The sequence below is a fragment of the Nerophis lumbriciformis genome, linkage group LG15 (genome assembly GCF_033978685.3).
Source record: "Nerophis lumbriciformis linkage group LG15, RoL_Nlum_v2.1, whole genome shotgun sequence".
NCBI classification, from domain to species: Eukaryota; Metazoa; Chordata; class Actinopteri; order Syngnathiformes; family Syngnathidae; genus Nerophis; species Nerophis lumbriciformis.
Window position 1 is genome coordinate 6025001 of NC_084562.2, and position 20159 is coordinate 6045159.

Genomic DNA, 20159 nt, shown 5'->3' on the forward strand with positions numbered 1-20159 from the left:
GGTAATTAGTGTTCCTGAAAAAAAGGGACCCAAACACACATGCTGTACAGCAGATTTTTACAGCTAAATGTGTATATATAATTTATACACACATACGCATTGGCCCCCCCCCAGACAATTTTTTTTCCCTCAAAATATTTGCCCAGCTCTGCACTAAGTGATTTGCTGCTCATTGCAAATTTTATGTGCAATGCTGTTTGACTTGCAATACATTCTAAATAATTACTAAATAAAACAATCACTTCTTTTACTTGGCCTACATTTTGAAAATAAATGTAATTACATTTGCCACTCTAAATAGTGGAAATTAATCAAAACTGTGTTGACTGGTGAATCTGTCCAGAGAAGTGTAATAACATAAAAATAAATGCATTAAATGTGTGAGCTGCACGTACGAAGTTGGCACTGCTTCCCAACATAGGGCGACGGGCACTGACACGAGTAATCTCCCTCAAGATCTCGGCACATTCCCCCATTCTTACACGGTCGGTTTGCACAGTCGTTGACATCTGAAAAAAAGGAAGAAAAGACAACATTATTAAATTGACCATTGTTTTCCTCTTTTTGTCAGAAAACATCATTAGGACGATGTAATGGCCTCAAATCACCACTGGGTGGCACACCAAACACCCATTGGCCAATACTTTGCAAACATGCTCCTTGTGTGATTTTAGTCTATTTTCTTTTCTTTAACGCATGTATTATTTTTATAGTTAAATGTTTTATATTATTGACTGTCTTTGTATGTATGTTTTAACTCTTGTGCAGCACTTTGTGAAACTTTTATTGTTTTTTTAAATGTGCTATATAAATAAAGTGGATTGGATTTTTACTGACATTTAATCAAATATATTAAAGTTACAGTGCGTACGAAAAGTAATCAGACCCCTTTAAATGTATCACTCTTAATATCATTGCAGCCATTTGCTAAAATCCAAAAAGTTCCCTTTATTTCTCAGCACCCTATCTTGACAAAAAAATAAATGAATAGAAATGTAGTCATTTTTGCTAATTTATTCAAAATAAAAAATAAAAAAAAATGACATGTACAAAGGTATTCAGACCCTTTTCTCAATACTAACCAACCAACAACATGGATCCAAAGTTAGACACCAACGTTGTCTCAATTTATAAATATAACTATTTTGCAACGTTGTTTCAAAGTCAGTTTTAAAGGACATGTATGTATAATCAACGATGTATCAATGTCTTGTGCCTGCTGGGACACGCCTTGAGTGACCAAAGATTGTCAAGGTTTAGGCACCGAGAGCCATTTCATTTTGTCGTATTGAGGCAGCGCTTTTCACGCTTTTGGACTGAACATTACAAGTTTGAATGTCACAGCTAAAGAAAAAAACACACACAGGCAGACGCAACAATGTATTGATGACGGCAAAGTATGACATCCCTGATGTATATCGGTATTAGTATGGTACCGCGATATTAATAAATCATATTCAGTACTATACCGCCTCTGAAAAGTACCAGTCCGCCACCCCCCAACTCCCCTTGTATGTTCAACATTTTATTTAAGGACAAACTTGCAATAAGAAACATATGTTTAATGTACCGTAAGATTTGTTGTTAAATAAAGCCAATTATGCAATTTTTTGTGGTCCCCTTTATTTAGAAAAGTACTGAAAAGTACCGAAAAGTATCGAAATCATTTTTGGTAATGGTACCGGTACCAAAATATTGGTATCGGGACAACACTAGCCCAAAATAATAAAATAAAATTCACACACTTCAAGAGTTTTAGTAAGGGTAAACTCATAAAAATAAACTATTCATTTTATTCTCTTGTTTGTTTGCTAAATGTGCAGTATACTGTATGTACTACTGGCTTGGATGCTAAATTGTTTAGAATGTATTTTTTTTTTAAATTGGTAATGTTTTTAGTAATTCTAATCCAACCCTATAAAAGGGAAAAAAAAGAAAGAAAAAAGTACAATGTTTTTCTATCTATCCTCAATTACAATAAATTAAATGACAATAATAAAAGGAATAACCAGAGGAGGCGCCGTGTGCACTTTGTGGACATGGTGATTATATTCGGTGGCACTCAGCTTTCAAACATCATGAAGTAACAATACCCACTTGGCCTAAAAAGACGGCTAAAGCAGACGAGAGGTTGACGTAATGCCACATGGATCCGTGCAATTCTTGTTACACTAAGAGGATTGCTCAAAACTTAGAAACAAATCTTGCGTATGGCTCTGACCAACAACTGAGAAACACTTGATCCTACCAGGAAAAGGGCTCTAAAATCAAGGATTTACAGCAGATTATACAAAAAATTAGATGTTGTGCACTAATACTGCTTTCAGTACGACTGTAGTCTGAATAAACAAATGGGTTCAGCCTCATGCTTTGACCACAGCATCAGTCCTGCATGACGTGTGCCACAGAATTAGAACTGGTGCAGGGAGTATTCCACAAACACTACAATTGGTGGTCAGCATGTCTACTGTGGGCCTCTTTAGTAATAGCATCAAGCTATGTGGGTTTTTTTCTTCTACTCTTAGTCACAGACTCATCACATCGAGGTGCAGGACTGAATGGTACAGGAGAGCAGCAATCACACTGTTGAATACACGCACACACAAACACACGCACACACAAACACACACACACACATATGCTAAATACTGACCTACAATGTGGAATTTGTTGCAATGTAGGTCTATTTTGTACAGTAAATTATTATGTATATCTATATAGCCTATATATATATGTGTGTATGTATGTATATTTATTTATGGTATAAAGTACCAATGATTGTCACACACACGAGGTGTGGTGAAATTTGACCCATCCCCTTGATCACCCCCTGGGAGGTGAGGGGAGCAGTGGGCAGCAGCGGTGCCACGCCCGGGAATCATTTTTGGTGGTTTAACCCCCAATTCCAACCCTTGATGCTGAGTGCCAAGCAGGGAGGTAATGGGTCCTATTTTTAGTCTTTGGTATGACTCGGCCGGGGTTTGAACTCACAACCTACCGTATATGTAATATACACAGTATTTACACATATATACATCATATATGTATATATATATATATATATATATATATATATGCAGTATATATATACAGTATATATATACAGATATATCATATATGTACATATATTGTATGTATATATATATATATATATATATATATATATATATATATATATATATATATATACATATATATATATACATATATATATATATATATATACACAATATATATATATATACATACATATACAGTATATATACATCAAACAGTATATATATATATATATATATACATATATATATATATATATATATATATATACACAATATATATTTATACATACATACACATATATACTATATATATATATATATATATGCAATATACATATACAGTGTATATATATATAGTTATATATCATATGTATGTATAAATATATACTGTATATATACAGTATATATAAATATATGTATATTTATATATCATATTTATCATTCATCCATCCATTTTCTACCGCTTGTCCCTTTTTGGGGTCGCGGAGGATGCTGGAGCCTATCTCAGCTGCATTCGTGCGGAAGGCTGCGTACACCCTGGATAAGTCGCCCTTCATCCCAGGGCCAATATGTATATTTATGCTTTATATATATAAAATTTTTGAATATTTATCCCTATACATACATACAGTGTATATATTATACATATATATCATATATTTTGATAAATGATATATCACACATATATAATATATTATATATTTATATTTATGATGTATCATACAGAGCAGCACGGCGAAATAGGGGTTAGTGCTTGTGCCTCACAATACGAAGGTTCTGTGTGAAGTTTGCATGTTCTCCCCGTGACTGCGTGGGTTCCCTCCGGGTACTCCGGCTTCCTCCCACCTCCAAAGACATGCACCTGGGGATAGGTTGATTGGCAACACTAAATTGGCCCTAGTGTGTGAATGTGAGTGTGAATGTTGTCTGTCTATCTGTGTTGGCCCTGTGATGAGGTGGCGACTTGTCCAGGGTGTACCCCGCCTTCCGCCCGAATGCAGCTGAGGTAGGCTCCAGCACCCCCCGCGACCCCAAAAGGGACAAGCGGTAGAAAATGGAAAATGGATGGATGTATCATACACATATATAATGTACAATAAAATATTAATGCCGTCAAGCAATTAAAAAAATAGCTTTTAATTAATTAATGACGTCTATAATTAATTATTCTAATTAAATATTGAAATTAAAACTAATTAAAACAAAATGAAACCAAAAAAAAGAAGGAAAATATATAGCAAAAATGCACAATGTAAAAATAAAAGGCTACACTTACAATAAAAACTTTTTTCTTAGGCTTTTTAAAAAATATATACAAATATCGCGGCTCAGTGGAAACGTTTGGATACCTCATATAGACAAACCTGTTGAAACATAATATTAAAGAGTATCTTCACAATTGCACATTTCAAACCTTGCACATTTACATGTATACTCTGATTACACAGTGTTGACACTATAATAATAAATAATACATAGGGTGTTAATAATTTAGCTTCTATTTTATTTTCTTTATTTTATTTTTGATCGTACTGTCTATAAATGTGGCTGCTGTCCATCTATCTTAAACCATTCACATTAATCAGAAAATATGTATTTTTTAATAATATATATACATAAATATGAAAAAATAAAATAAATATAAAAAATACAAATATACACTTTTTATTATAAGAATTTTAAATATTTATTTGATTTCTCTTATTTCCGTATTTCATTAATTTTCCACAAATATTTTTTGCAATGATACCAAGCTACAGTAACTTGGTCATTGCTCTGAGGAGTAGTACTGCATCTCTTTTGGTCAAGCTTAAGTCTGTAAGAACCTGTGTAGGTGTGCATGCTAAGAGACTTGGATAGCTTTTTTTTTTTTTTGCTAATAAACCAAACTGAATGACCACAGAGGACCCTGAATGAGGCTCTTTCATAAAACCACTGCAGGAGCTGACTACACGTCCCTCATGGTGAAATCTCAGTCATGTACACTATGGGAGAAAACCACCATTTGCTATTAGTAAGGATGTCACGATCAGGGTTTTATGCTGCCGATTCCGATACCGGTCGATACCAATACAGATACCGATAACATGTATTAACTGTAAAGTTTTCTATTCATTTATAGTGAGTGTTATTGACAGTTCAACAATATCAACACAATATTCACACTAGTTCCTTATTCCCTTTTATTACATAGAGTACAATTGTTTGAGCAAAACAAAGCTAAGAGTACACAATAGCTAAACAAAAGCAAAAACCATTATTTACTTCTGTTTTAAATCTTGTGGTGTTTCCCTCAAAGTCTTCTGTGTCTAGAGAATTATTCCTTAAATTTATGAACAAAAGCATAATTTTTTTTTTACAATACAATAATAGCCTAATAACTCTAGTATCAGTCATGTTACTGACTGTGACAATGCTGACTGCTATCCCCTGTCTAACTCTTATTAATCTACTTGCTAATTTCCTGTTTATGGCTACTTATTTTCTGCTTTACTATGCACTTACAGTATTTCTTCAGTTTTTTTTTCAAGCAAGCTTAGCCATTAGCATGCCTGCTCCTGGCTTTCTCTCGGTGTGTAACATGTTTAGCCTCATCCTCCAGTGATAATAATACATGATAATTATATTTAGGCTACAAAGAAATGCTGTTTATATTCTGTAATGGAGGTGATTATTATTAACTTAAGGGAGGGTCTCTACACTGTGTATGGAGACACAAAATTAGCTGTTAACCGCTTGTCAGCCGGGGGACTAAAAATAAATACACTATCAGCCAGAGGAGATCGGCATATTAAGGCATTATTAAGCAATGGCTGTCACGCACTTTTTCCCAAAAAATGGCCGATTGATTAGCACTATTAGCCTCACCCCTGCAGAAGTCAAATAAAGTGCATTTTGAAAAGTTATTGTTTAGATAGACACAAAATATGAATTGACTATAAATAAAAACCTCAATACTGTATGTCATATGTATATTTTGAGCTCACCTAAAAAGCAAGATTATTGGACAAACATGGTGGAATCAGCTTACTTATCTGGCAATGAGCTCCCTCAAAGCCGGGCTGGCAGTTGCAGATATACTCGTTGAAGACATCACCTCTTCTGGTGGGAGCGATCACCTGGCACGAAGCATCGTTCTTACAAGGGTTGGGACTGCAAGGCCCTAAGAGAAGCAAGGCGAATAATGACAGTAAGCTTGCAATTCAATTTACGACTTTTTACATTCAGGACATTTTTTTTTAGCGGCCTTGCCTGTTTCTGTCAGGTTGCATGTGTCTCCAGCAAAACCGTCCGCACAGATGCAGATGAAGGGCTCTTCTCCTACACCTGTCACGCACGTCGCCCCATTATAACAATGATTCACCTCGCAGTAGTCACCTAGGGGGAAATTTGAGAAATGTCAAACAATTATGTCAATATGGACAATTTTGTTACATATTCTGTCATATAGTACAGGGTCCCCCAACCTTTTTTCCACCAGGGACTAGTTTAATGTATGCATTATTTTCACGCACAGGCTTTCTATGTGTGGCAGATAAAAAACAGCAAAAAAATAAGCATGAAAAATTAACCTTTGGCTATAATCTGGCACATACATATTTTAAATGTCCATTTATGTGCACTGTAGTGTTGTCTTGATACCAATATTTTGGTACCGGTACTGGTACCAAAATGTATTTCGATGCCTTTCGGTACTTTTCGATACTTTTCTAAATAAAGGCGACCACTCTCTCCACCATACTTGCCAACCTTGAGACCTCCGATTTCAGGAGGTGGGGGGTGGAGGCGTGGTCGGGGTGGGGCGGGGCGTAGTTGGGGGTGTGGTTAAGAGGGGAGGGGTATATTGACAGCTAGAATTCACCAAGTCAAGTATTTCATACATATATATATATATATTTATATATAGATATATAGATATCTACATCCTGAAAATATGCAAACAAAACTGTGTTTAGATAATTGATACTTCAAACTTGCATAAATAAATATTAAGGAATATAACATAACTTGGCTTCTGAGAGTTTCAAAATGTAATGAATAAAATGCTAAAGTTGTTGATAAACAAGCAATTATTTTAATAATTAAATATGCTCATTTTAAATGAATTATTATGATAATTTAAAATCAATTATTTCAATCAATTATATAAAATATATAATGTATAATTCTATGGCTGGATGTAATAAGGAGTCAGGACAAAATACAAATACAAATAAATGATGTTTTTAGCAAAATATAGTAAACATGTATTTACTTTTTTTTTTTAATTAATAAATATATTTATTTTTAGGTAAGATAAACATAATAATACAATTTATCTCTAGTCTGGATGATTTAGTTCTTGTCACCCTGTTGTCCTCCCGTCATGAAAAAAGGCTGTCCTCACTCAGGTCCGCATGGAGCTGGAGGGGGCGTGGCTTCTAGCTCCAGCTGAAAATCGGGAGATTTTCGGGAGAATATTTGTCCCGGGAGGTTTTCGGGAGAGGCGCTGAATTTCGGGAGTCTCCCGGAAAATTCGGGAGGGTTGGCAAGTATGCTCTCCACATTTATCCATGTTTGCCGCATTTTAGCTGCTTGATATTTCTGATTAATTAAAAAACCTTGTCACGGAAGTAAACAAGGTAGGAGTTGAACTTTCACATACTTCTAATAACCAATTGTGTGTGTGTGTATATATATATATATATATATATATATATATATATATATATATATATATATATATATATATATATACATACATACATACATACATACATACATACATACATACATACATACATACATACATACATACATACATACATACATACATACATACATACATACATACATACATACATACATACATACATACATATATATATATATATATATATATATATATATATATATATATATATATAGTCCGCTTTTGGGCCCCAACCAAATTTTTTAAGCCAAATGCAGCCCCCCAGTAAAAAAGTTTGGACATCCCTTCCCTAAGGTTAAGAAACACTGGTGTAATGAGTGTAACTAAAACAAATGTACAGTATAAATTTTGGACCGCGTGAACTTTAAATGCACGGACATAGTTTTGCATGGCCACTGCAATAAAGTGTGTTCAATAATTGTCCTGGGTGAAAACAATACTATTGGGGTCGAATTTATCAACAACAAAAAAAAAAGGTTTATTTTTATGTAATATTTTTTGCAGTGGACAACGGTATTTATTATTTTCTATTTAGTGCTGTCAAACTATTAGTTTTAACATCAGAATTATCACACTTTTTGATTAATCACAGTTAATTGCCTGCTTGCATAATTTAAATGTTTTTAAAAAGACGCCAATATTTTTACACAAATGCAAATTTCTTTGTCAAAATGTCATACACGATCTCCATACACATTTTTCAAAGGTTATACTTGAATGTGCGCCATTTATTTTTTTGACCTATGCATTGACTTGATCACTGACCATATGGCAACTCGTGCCACTTTTCAGTTAATCATCCACAAATAGAGCATGTGTGGGCAAAATCAATTGTGTGATCAGTCCACGTTTAAACATGGTTAATGCCATCAATCACATGCACTAATGTGTTAACTTTGACAGTTTGAAACTGTATCTATTTTTCTTGGCTTCATGCCCCTTATGGTTTAGGAATTCACATTAGTCGCATAATTTTGTTCTTGACATATGTGTATGATGAGATTATCGCAGATCTTCAAGATGCAACCTTTTAATCAAAATTGAATAATAGGATTTTGAGACTAATTTGGTGGATTTAAAGATTCCTTTTTTATTTATTAATGAAACTGTAAATATCGTAGGTATTTGGTTGGTAGATTTTGAAATGTATTGTATTGCATTGTATTTTGTATATTATATGAGGATGTATAATTTAACTGTGGGTCTCTGTCCATAAGCTGTGTGCTTCTACAGATGACCTTTTTGCTGATATTAACAAAAGAAACAATAATGAATTACAAAACTATATCTGTCTGTAAATAAATACATTAAAAAAATAAATAAATATGCATGCATTTGGGCATCTTGATGTATTTGTTGTGTCTACCATCTTCAGCGTTTTACATGGAAAAAATGTAGTCCTTATGTCTACTGTAGAGGCCATTGGAAAAATGACTGTATGTTACCAAAACCAGCTCAAACAATTTAACAATTGTGCTTAAAACACATTCAATACTTAAATTTGCAATTCCAGTAGGAATTGCGTGTGAATGCCCTATGTGCGGACATCAGTGCATGTGCCTCACAATACAAAGGTCCTGAGTTCAATCGATCTTTCTGTGTGAAGTTTGCATGTTCTCCCCGTGACTGCGTGGGTTCCCTTTGGTACTCCGGCTTCCTCCCACTTCCAAAGACATGCACCTGGGGATAGGTTGATTGGCAACACTAAATTGGCCCTAGTGTGTGAATGTGAGTGGGAATGTTGTCTGTCTATCTGTGTTGGCCCTGCGATGAGGTGGCAACTTGTCCAGGGTGTACCCTGCCTTCCGCCTGAATGCAGCTGAGATAGGCTCCAGCACCCCCTGGGACCCCAAAAGGGAAAAGCGGTAGAAAATGGATGGATAGATGCCCTATGTGCGTAAGCCCTATGTGGAACTAAACTGCTTGAATTCCCAGAGTGAGTGGAGTGTGTGGATGTTGTAACAGTTCGAATCGGTTGAGAAATGTGGAGATTTTTGTACATTGCCCATTCATTTTCAATGGGCGTTCCTGGTAATTCCGGGTAATCAGGGAATATTCTGAACCGGGAAACATGCTGGCTTGAATGTCCAAGGCGAGCGGAGTGTGTGGATGTTGGAACAATTCAAATCGAATGAGATTGTATAATGCCCTTTCATTGTCAATGGGGAGAAAATTCCGGGAAATTCCAGGAATTTTGCGATATGGAAAACATGTTTAGCGTTCGATATATTGGAAGAATAGTGTGGGGGGATGGTTGAAAGGTCGGAATCAGGTTTAAAAATGGCACAACATTTTGAGAATATAGGGCATTGCAGAACTATGAATACGTCCATTCTTTTGAATGGGATTGTCCTGGAAATTTTGGGAAAACCGGTAATTTGCCAGCACAATTGTCCTAGATGATATGAATGGTTTGGTGTTGGAATTTTTAAAAAACGGTTGAAAAATGTTGATGTAATAACAGTTTTTTTGTTCAAAGAATAATAGGAGCGTTTTGTTGTGCCGACTAAGAGGAATGTTTTGAAGGTGGAATGGTAAAGAACGGTTGAAAAATGTGGACTGTGAAAACTTTTAAGGAAGAAGTGAAAATAGGAGCTGAGTTTGGAAAACCGGGAATTTTTTTGAACATGGAAAATGGTCATTTGCTTGTCCAAAGTGAGTGGAGTGTGTGGATGGTGGAATGGTTCAAATCAGGAGAAATGTGCATGTTTGAAAATTAGCCCATTCATTTTCAATAGGCAAAATGTCCCTTGGAAAACTGGGAACATTAGGTAATCCGGGATATTTTTTTTGGGGGGGGGGGTCTCACGATTCCTGGTCGAGCCAAACGTTTTGATACTTTGAGGGTTCCGTTTGAACAAAAATGGTGGGCTGTGGAGCGCACTAAACTTTTGCATAGGAATAATAATAAATTAATTAATGAATAATATAGATTTTTTTGGTGTAGCATCTTACATGTGTGGATGCTTATTACACCTGGGAAACACTCAATAACTGTACAAAAAGTTAATGACAGGTTTATTCATGTTGTATAGTGAATTGCATTTCAAATATCTTATGAAACCTTGCTGTGAAATGCTTGCCACTGTCAAAACAACAGTCTTGGATTGGATTGCGAAAATGAATCCAAGAAATCCAATGGGAGTGGCAAGAAACAGATTTATGAGTCACTCTTCAGTCATAATCTGTGTGTTTGTTTACTCTTCTGGGGCCATTCAGGTCATGCAATTCACTCTCAGTGGTTCTTAACCTTTTGGACCTCGGGGCCTAACTTTTCCACCACAGAGAGGAAAATCGTTTACAGTAATTAGTAATCTTACTCCTTAATCATATTCAATAATTATACCTAATTTACTTACAGTTAAAAATGGAAAGCCTTGTAAAATGATATAAAAGCAAGCCTTAGTTCAAACTGATAAAAATAAATACTGATCAAATATACTGCAAGAACTCAAAAACTGAATAAATATATTTTTACATTTTATATATGTATTTTTTTTTTATTTTATTTTATTTACATATAATTACACAGTGCTAAAATAACTACATTATAACTCAATTAAAAAGAAATAATAACATGATTGTAATAAATAAATGGTTAATAAGATTAAAGTGAGAATGAAAATACAGCTTCACCAATTTAGACATAATTTTTGCACTTAAGAAACTCCTATGACTTTAGCTCCAGACTTCTTCTGTTTGGTTCAAAAGTGTATCAAAACTGCTTGCCACTGCAGCGAAATTATTGGGCGGCCCAACAGTAGGCCCCAGCCCTATGGTTAATAAACACTAATGTAGACCACACAAAGTGTTTCAAATGTAGAAAAAAAATCATAATAACGAACATATTTATTGTATCGTCACGTAGTGGAGTCTGTCCAAGCCTTGTTGAATAACATAATTTATCTCTCAAACCTTTTGCAAGGATTATTTGGGTGGCTCGCAGAACAAAGTGAAATCAGGATTCATGACAAAAATTAAAGTTAAAGTTAAAGTCCCAACGATAGTCTCACACACACACTAGGTGTGGTGAAATTATCCTCTGCATTTGACCCATCCCCATGTTCACCCCCTGGGAGGTGAGGGGCAGCGGTGGCTGCGCTCGGGAATCATTTGGTGATTTAACCCCCAATTCCAACCCTTGATGCTGATTGCCAAGCAGAGATGCAATGGGTCCCATTTTTATAGTCTTTGGTATGACTCGGCCGGGGTTTGAACTCACGACCTTCCAGTCTCAGGGCGGACAATCTAACCACAAGGCTACTGAGCAATAAACAATATAAGTGGTTTTAACAAAAGGTGTCCTGATACAACCTTTTCACTTCCAGTACCGATTTTGGAGCCGTGAGTAATGTACCGATATTGATTTGATACATCCATCCATCCATTTTCTACCGCTTATTCCCTTTGGGGTCGCGGGGGGCGCTGGAGCCTATCTCAGCTACAGTCGGGCGGAAGGCGGGGTACACCCTGGACAAAATTATACAAAATGAATGGATGGATATACATCCATCCATCCATCCATTTTCTACCGCTTATTCCCTTTGGGGTTGCGGGGGGCGCTGGAGCCTATCTCAGCTACAATCGGGCGGAAGGCGGGGTACACCCTGGACAAGTCGCCACCTCATCACAGGGCCAACACAGATAGACAGACAACATTCACACACTAGGGCCAATTTAGTGTTGCCAATCAACTTATCCCCAGGTGCATGTCTTTGGAAGTGGGAGGAAGCCGGAGTACCCGGAGGGAACCCACGCAGTCACGGGGAGAACATGCAAACTCCACACAGAAAGATCCCGAGCCCGGGATTGAACCCAAGACTACTTAGGACCTTCGTATTGTGAGGCAGATGCACTAACCCCTCTGCCACCGTGAAGCCCGATGGATATACATATTTTTTTATTATTTAGTTCTATAGCGCAGAATGCTACAAAAGCCTTGATCAAGTGAAATGACTCAACCAGAGAACAATAGTAGGTATAAAAACATTATCCTAATTATTATTAAGCGTCTGTCATTAGGTTAAAATGGAGTGGTATTTTCTTTTTTTGGCAACACTCATTGGCCACAACATTTCAAGTAAGCTAAATGATGCGTTTGGTACCAAATACTTTTCAATACGTTTTTGCCCTGGAGACTTTGCATGCGTAAGTAATATGCAATTATAATTATTTGGTACTTGATTATATTAGCATTAAGGACACGTATTACATGTGTCTAGCTGTCGTGTAGCTGCTAGCTCCTAGTAGCCTATAGCCTACCATGTTTACCTTTTCAGTGAAATTGGATTTTGGGGGGGGGGGCAAGAGGGTCGTTCCAATGAAACCGATGAGCTGTCTTCTCAAAATGTTTTTATGGGCACAAGAAAAGTAGATTATTTGGGTTTGAAATAGTAGACATTGAGTCCTTTTGAAGCAGATGTGTAGATTCAAAAGATTGAACTAGTTTTGCTAACATACTGTCATTTTTAAGAATGACAGTATGTTGCATACTGGAAACAACACGATGGTTGGACATGATGGATTTACTACTTTTTCACATACAATCATAAAGGTAGTTGATGCTATACGGGTGGATGGGTACTGATAAGGATCTGATATGATATCAGCACAAATCCTCCATCCATCCATCATACCTTTTCAACCTATATTCCATTGAATAGACTGCAAAGACAAGATACCTAACGTTCGAACTGGAAAACGTTGTTATTTTTTGCAAATGTTAGCTCATTTGGAATTTGATGCCTGCAACATGTTTTAAAAAAGCTGGCACAAGTGGCAAAAAAGACTGAGAACATTGAGGAATGCTCATCAAACGCTTATTTGGAAAATCCCACAGGTGAACAGGCTAATTGGGAACAGGTGGGTGCCATGATTGGGCATAAAAACAGCTTCCATGAAATGCTCAGTCATTTACAAACAAGGATGGGGCGAGGGTCACTACTTTGTCAACAAATGCGTGAGCAAATTGTTTAAGAACAACATTTCTCAACCAATTTAGGGATTTCACCATCTATGATCCGTAATATCATCAAAAGGTTCAGAGAATCTGGAGAAATCACTGCACGTAAGCGATGACATTACGGACCTTCAATCCCTGCATCAAAAAGGATATCACCACATGGGCTCAGGAACACTTCAGAAAACCACTGTCAGTTTACCTTTTGTACTGGCTTTAGTAAAATACAAGAAAATACCATCACTGTGTGCTTACTGGAGAACATGAAGATGTGAACTGTTCAGCTTTGCACACATACATGTGCTGCAGGATTGATTGTATCAGCGATTTTACATGAAAAATTATACTTTTTTTGTTGTTGCTGATATTCAATCGATACCCAATATCAATATCACTATCGGACAACCCTAATCTTAACAATAATTTCACTGTGTACTTGCCAAGTCATTAGAAATGACCTGCTGCAAATATGCAAACATGCAGTTCTGTACAATAAAAACGGACACAAACATGAAGCAGCAGCGTGTCCGTCCGTGTGTGGTCGGGATTAAGAGATTGCAGGATTAACCAGGTGGGAGAGAAGCAGGGAGCTCTTTCAGGAAAGAGCAGTTACACAACATGACAGTGTTTCCCGTAAACAACAACACATCAGGATGTGTGAATGAGTGCAACAGAAGGTGCTGGATGCAAACACAGCTGCCAATGAGATTCTCAACAGCCCAGACATGTTTGGTGCTATTTTCTGTCAGGTCACGCGACCATGATGTGCATGTGTGTGTGTGTGTGCAGGTGCGTGAAGTTGGCAGGACATTTCCAGGTCGATCTTGAGTTAGGTGAGCACACAGCTGTTCTTGTTGGCTCCAGACAGCGCCACGTATGGCGCTGTTTTTCTCTCCATCTGTAGCACCTCATACTGTTACCACAAACATGTCCTCCGGGACAACCGGGGTAAATATTGTACAACAACATGACTGCAGATGTACTTTCGAAATGTCTTATGAATATCTCGTACTTGTTTATCCGGAAACATACCCGTGGCAATATAGGGTAAACGACAGCATGGGTCTGACAAGCAACAGATCATTCTAAAAATCAATCACAAGAGCGATAAATGATGCACCGGAACTAAGAGACGCACAGGCAGAACGTTACATGTAAACAGGAAACCCTTACATATTTAAAGAAATGTAGCACATTTATGTCAAATTCCAACTCCAATACTTTTTTAAAGGGGAACATTATCACCAGACCTATGTAAGCGTCAATATATACCTTGATGTTGCAGAAAAAAGACCATATTTTTTTTTTACCGATTTCCGAACTCTAAATGGGTGAATTTTGGCGAATTAAACGCCTTTCTAATATTCGCTCTCGGACGTCACATCGGGAAGCAATCCGCCATTTTCTCAAACACCGAGTCAAATCAGCTCTGTTATTTTCCGTTTTTTCGACTGTTTTCCGTACCTTGGAGACATCATGCCTCGTCGGTGTGTTGTCGGAGGGTGTAACAACACGAACAGGGACGGATTCAAGTTGCACCAGTGGCCCAAAGATGCGAAAGTGGCAAGAAATTGGACGTTTGTTCCGCACACTTTACCGACGAAAGCTATGCAACGACAGAGATGGCAAGAATGTGTGGATATCCTGTGACACTCAAAGCAGATGCATTTCCAACGATAAAGTCAAAGAAATCTGCCGCCAGACCCCCATTGAATCTGCCGGAGTGTGTGAGCAATTCAGGGACAAAGGACCTCGGTAGCACGGCAAGCAATGGCGGCAGTTTGTTCTTGCAGACGAGCGAGCCAAACCCCCTGGATGTCTTGGCTCACACCGTCCCTTATGCCACCGAAGATGATCAAGAGAAGAATATCGACCCTAGCTTCCCTGGCCTGCTGACATCAACTCCAAAACTGGACAGATCAGCTTTCAGGAAAAGAGAGCGGATGAGGGTATGTCTACAGAATATATTAATTGATGAAAATTGGGCTGTCTGCACTCTCAAAGTGCATGTTGTTGTCAAATGTATTTCATATGCTGTAAACCTAGTTCATAGTTGTTAGTTCCTTTTAATGCCAAACAAACACATACCAATCGTTGGTTAGAAGGCGATCGCCGAATTCGTCGTCGCTGGCTGTCGTGTCGTTTTCGTCGGTTTCGCTTGCATACGGTTCAAACCGATATGGCTCAATAGCTTCAGTTTCTTCTTCAATTTCGTTTTCGCTACCTGCCTCCACACTACAACCATCCGTTTCAATACATTCGTAATCTGTTGAATCGCTTAAGCCGCTGAAATCCGAGTCTGAATCCGAGCTAATGTCGCTATAGCTTGCTGTTCTTTCCGCCATGTTTGTTTGTGTTGGCTTCACCATGTGAAAATGGAAGGGTGTTTGTCACGATGGTTAAAATCAGGGGCTTTGAAGTTGTTTTTTTAGGGATATTGCGTGATGGGTAAAAATTTTTAAAAAACTTCGAAAAATATAATAAGCCACTGGGAACTGATTTTTAATGGTTTTAACCATTCTGAAATTGTGATAATGTTCCCCTTTAACTTATTTCTATGAATTGGTCATTAAAACTATTCTTATTGTACTGATACCTTTTTATTCATGTAACCATTCTTCGCTCTGCTTCTGCCTACATCTTTTCGGACTTGTTGTCAGTAAACAACTGGAAATATGTAATGTACCATATTGTAACTGTATGCATGTTCCAAATACAATTGTATTCATAACCTTCTTTCTTTTCTTACTTGACTGTCTAAACCAGTGATTCTCAAACTGTGGTACGAGGTACCATTTGTGGTACGCCAAAGAAGTCGGTAAATATATACTGCATATGGAGTATCATTGTTGATGATGTTTGTGCATTGTGTGTAATGTTACAGTGGCCAACAATAATAAATATACATGTTGAATAAAAGCTCTGCCTTGTTTTTAATGAATACTTAGGCCTACTACGCTACTGTATTTTAATGTTGGTCATTATGGTGGAACTTGGAGAGCCAGGGGTTTTCTGGGGTGGTACTTGGAAAAACGTTTGTGAACCACTGTTCGAAACGATCGATCTATTGATATCTATCCTATTTATTTTTTCTCTACTAATTGAAAAATGTTGACACCTAAATACAGGAACTAAACAACTTTCGTAACAGAAATATGTTAAAACTAGGGCTGTCAGAGTTATTAACAAGTTAACTTATGCGATTAATCACATGAAATTATCACATTAATCATGAACACAATTAGATTAATCATGCAATTTATTTGACCATAGGACCTGTCTTACCTTAATTGCTATATGTATACGGTCAGTGATCAGATCAATGCATGTGTCAGTGCAAAAATGAGTGGGGAGACTTAGACTTGTGGGCTGGCTGGCAAAATACAGACTGGAAAAAACTTTAGATAAAACTGTGGGGAAATAAATGCAAATAAATGCCATGTAAAATCAAGTAAAATGTTTAAAAACGTTCCTGTATGACATTCTGACAAAAATGTGCATTTGTTTACAAATATTGGGGTCTTTTTCTCTGCAAATTTTACTTATGCACGCGAGTAATTCTCTGTAATTAATAATGATTAATTCAAATTCCAAAATGTGATAAATCTGATTTCAAACAAAATAATAATTTGACACCCCTAGTTAAAACTCAATTTAATTTAATTTGAATTTAATTCAACATAGGCTCCAGCACCCCCTGCTACTCCGAAAGGGACAAGCGGTAGGAAATGGATGGATAGATCATAAATTTACACAATTCTGTGAATTGTGTAAACTTAAGATGTTTCTCAATGTGCATTTAACTATTTAAAAAAAAAAAACATTAAAGCTTCTTACCTGTCTAATCAAAAAAATATTTTGACTTTATATAAATGATCAATGATCTGCTTCTATTACTTCCCACAAAAATAAGATAGTTTGTACTAGTTCAGATTACCCGTGTAAACGTTTTCTAAATTACTCCAACGATTTGAATGAAGTTAGAATTAAAGTACAAAACGTCCCATGTAAGGTGAGTTAAAGAATCTTACCTGTGACAGAAAATAGGCAAATCAGAAAGGTGAAAGCAGTCAACAGAGCTTTTCCTGTCATGTTTGTTTTCCTCTTCGTTCAGTCAAGTTTGTTCAGAGTGAAGCGAATAGCAGAACTTCTGCTACTGCTGCGTTCAAGTGCTCTCTGGAAAAATGGGAATTCTACCGGAACCGAAAGGAAAACGAATGGTAAAGCCCAATGCGGAAGTGACGTCATCCAAAGGGCTTAGACCTCTGGTCATAAAGTGGGGATTGAATTTATGTGTTTATTGTTTTACTCTTTTTTTTAGTAGTGCGTTTTTACCACATACAATTAATCGTTCAGGAATTAAATAAGACTATACATAATGTGACTATATGGAGGACACTAATTTTGGGGTGATTATCCTTTGCTATGTCTGTTTATGACTATATGACTATCCATCCATCCATCCATTTTCTACCGCTTGTCCCCTGACTATACATATACAAAATGACTGAGGCTTTTGAAACAAAACGTCGAAATAAATATGATATTGACAAAAGTCTATATTAAAAAGCTTAAAGGCCGCCTTTTTCATCAGGCTTTTTAAATTCTTCTTGGGTTCTGTAATTTATATTGCTATAATTACTACAGTTAAAGTTAAAGTACCAATGATTATCACACACACACTAGGTGTGGTGAAATTACTCTATGCATTTGACCCATCACCCTTGATCACCCCCTGGGAGGTGAAGGGAGCAGTGAGCAGCAGCGGTGGCCACGCCCGACAATCATTTTGGTGATTTAACCCCCAATTCTAACCCTTGATGTTGAGTGCCAAGCAGGGAAGTAATGGATCCCATTTTTAAAGTATTTGGTATGATTTTATGTTTTTAGTTATTTATTAATTTTGTATTTATATTTTATTTTAAATTATGTTTTATGTTATTTTATTGATTATGTTAATTTTTATTTAATCTAAAAAAAATGTTTCGTCAATCCTCAGTGCAATGCCATATTTTGTTATTGGCAATAGTGCTGCATGTGCGTGCATGCATATTTTGTTTGTTTCAATTTTCTCTTACTGGTGTAAATGTGTTGCAACTTGTCTGTGCATGAAAAGTGTATTTATTATTTGGATATTAAGGGGTTAGTGCAAGTACCTCACAATAGGAAAGTCCTGAGTAGTCCTGGGTTCAGTCCCGGGCTCGGGATCTTTCTGTGTGGAGTTTGCACGTTCTCCCCATGACTGTGTGGGTTCCCTCCGGGTACTCCGGCTACCTCCCACCTCCAAAGACATGCACCTGGGGATAGGTTGATTGGCAACACTAAGTGTGTGAATGTGAGTGTGAATGTTGTCTGTCTATCTGTGTTGGCCCTGCGATGAGATGGCGACTTGTCCAGGGTGTACCCTGCCTTCCGCCCGAATGCAGCTGAGATAGGCTCCAGCACACCCCCCGCGACCCCAAAAGGGACAAGCGGTAGAAAATGGATGGATGGATATTAATATTATTTCTGACATAATCAAAACAAAAATGACATGTGTGCAACTGTTTAAACAAGTTTGAGTAAGCACCACTTTCTTAATCTATGTCGCCCTCAAGAGGACACTATTTGCAATAACCTCATCCTGGACATTTGAACATGAAAAAAGTACTAGGACAAGTCGCCATCTCTCATCACAGGGCCAACACAGATAGACAGACAACATTCACACTCACATTCACACACTAGGGCCAATTTAGTGTTGATATTGTATGTATACATATATATATACATATATATATATATATATATATATATATATATATATATATATATATATATATATATATATATATATATATATATATATATATATATATATATATATATATATATACATATATATATATATATATATATATATATATATATATACACATATATATATATATATATATATATATATATATATATATATATATAGGGACGGCGTGGCGCAGAGTGGCCGTGCGCAACCCGAGGGTCCCTGGTTCAATCCCCACCTAGTACCAACCTCGTCATGTCCGTTGTGTCCTGAGCAAGACACTTCACCCTTGCTCCTGATGGGTGCTGGTTAGCGCCTTGCATGGCAGCTCCCTCCATCAGTGTGTGAATGTGTGTGTGAATGGGTAAATGTGGAAGTAGTGTCAAAGCGCTTTGAGTACCTTGAAGGTAGAAAAGCGCTATACAAGTACAACCCATTTATCATTTATTATCATTTATATATATATATATATCCATCCATCCCATCCATCTTCTTCCGCTTATCCGAGGTCGGGTCGCGGGGGCAGCAGCTTAAGCAGGGAAGCCCAGACTTTCCTCTCCCCAGCCACTTCGTCCAGCTCCTCCCGGGGGATCCCGAGGCGTTATCTCTCCAGGCCAGCCGGGAGAGATAGTCTTCCCAGCGTGTCCTGTGTCTTCCCTGTGGCCT

General features: G+C 37.0%; 1 protein-coding gene across 2 annotated transcripts in view; it reads right to left on the bottom strand.

Moving 5' to 3' along the window:
• Positions 1–17903, bottom strand: part of LOC133615984 (lactadherin-like) — a 34514-nt gene extending 16611 nt beyond the window's left edge. For both annotated transcript variants that reach the window (XM_061974933.2, XM_061974932.2), the window contains exons 1-4: positions 17743–17903; positions 6312–6437; positions 6091–6222; positions 396–509 (exon numbers count right to left, since the gene is read on the bottom strand). In XM_061974933.2, the coding sequence (XP_061830917.1) occupies positions 396–509; positions 6091–6222; positions 6312–6437; positions 17743–17803 (433 nt within the window). In that variant the 5' untranslated portion in view covers positions 17804–17903. The remainder of the gene's footprint in view (positions 1–395; positions 510–6090; positions 6223–6311; positions 6438–17742) is intronic.
• Positions 17904–20159: the final 2256 nt, after the last annotated feature.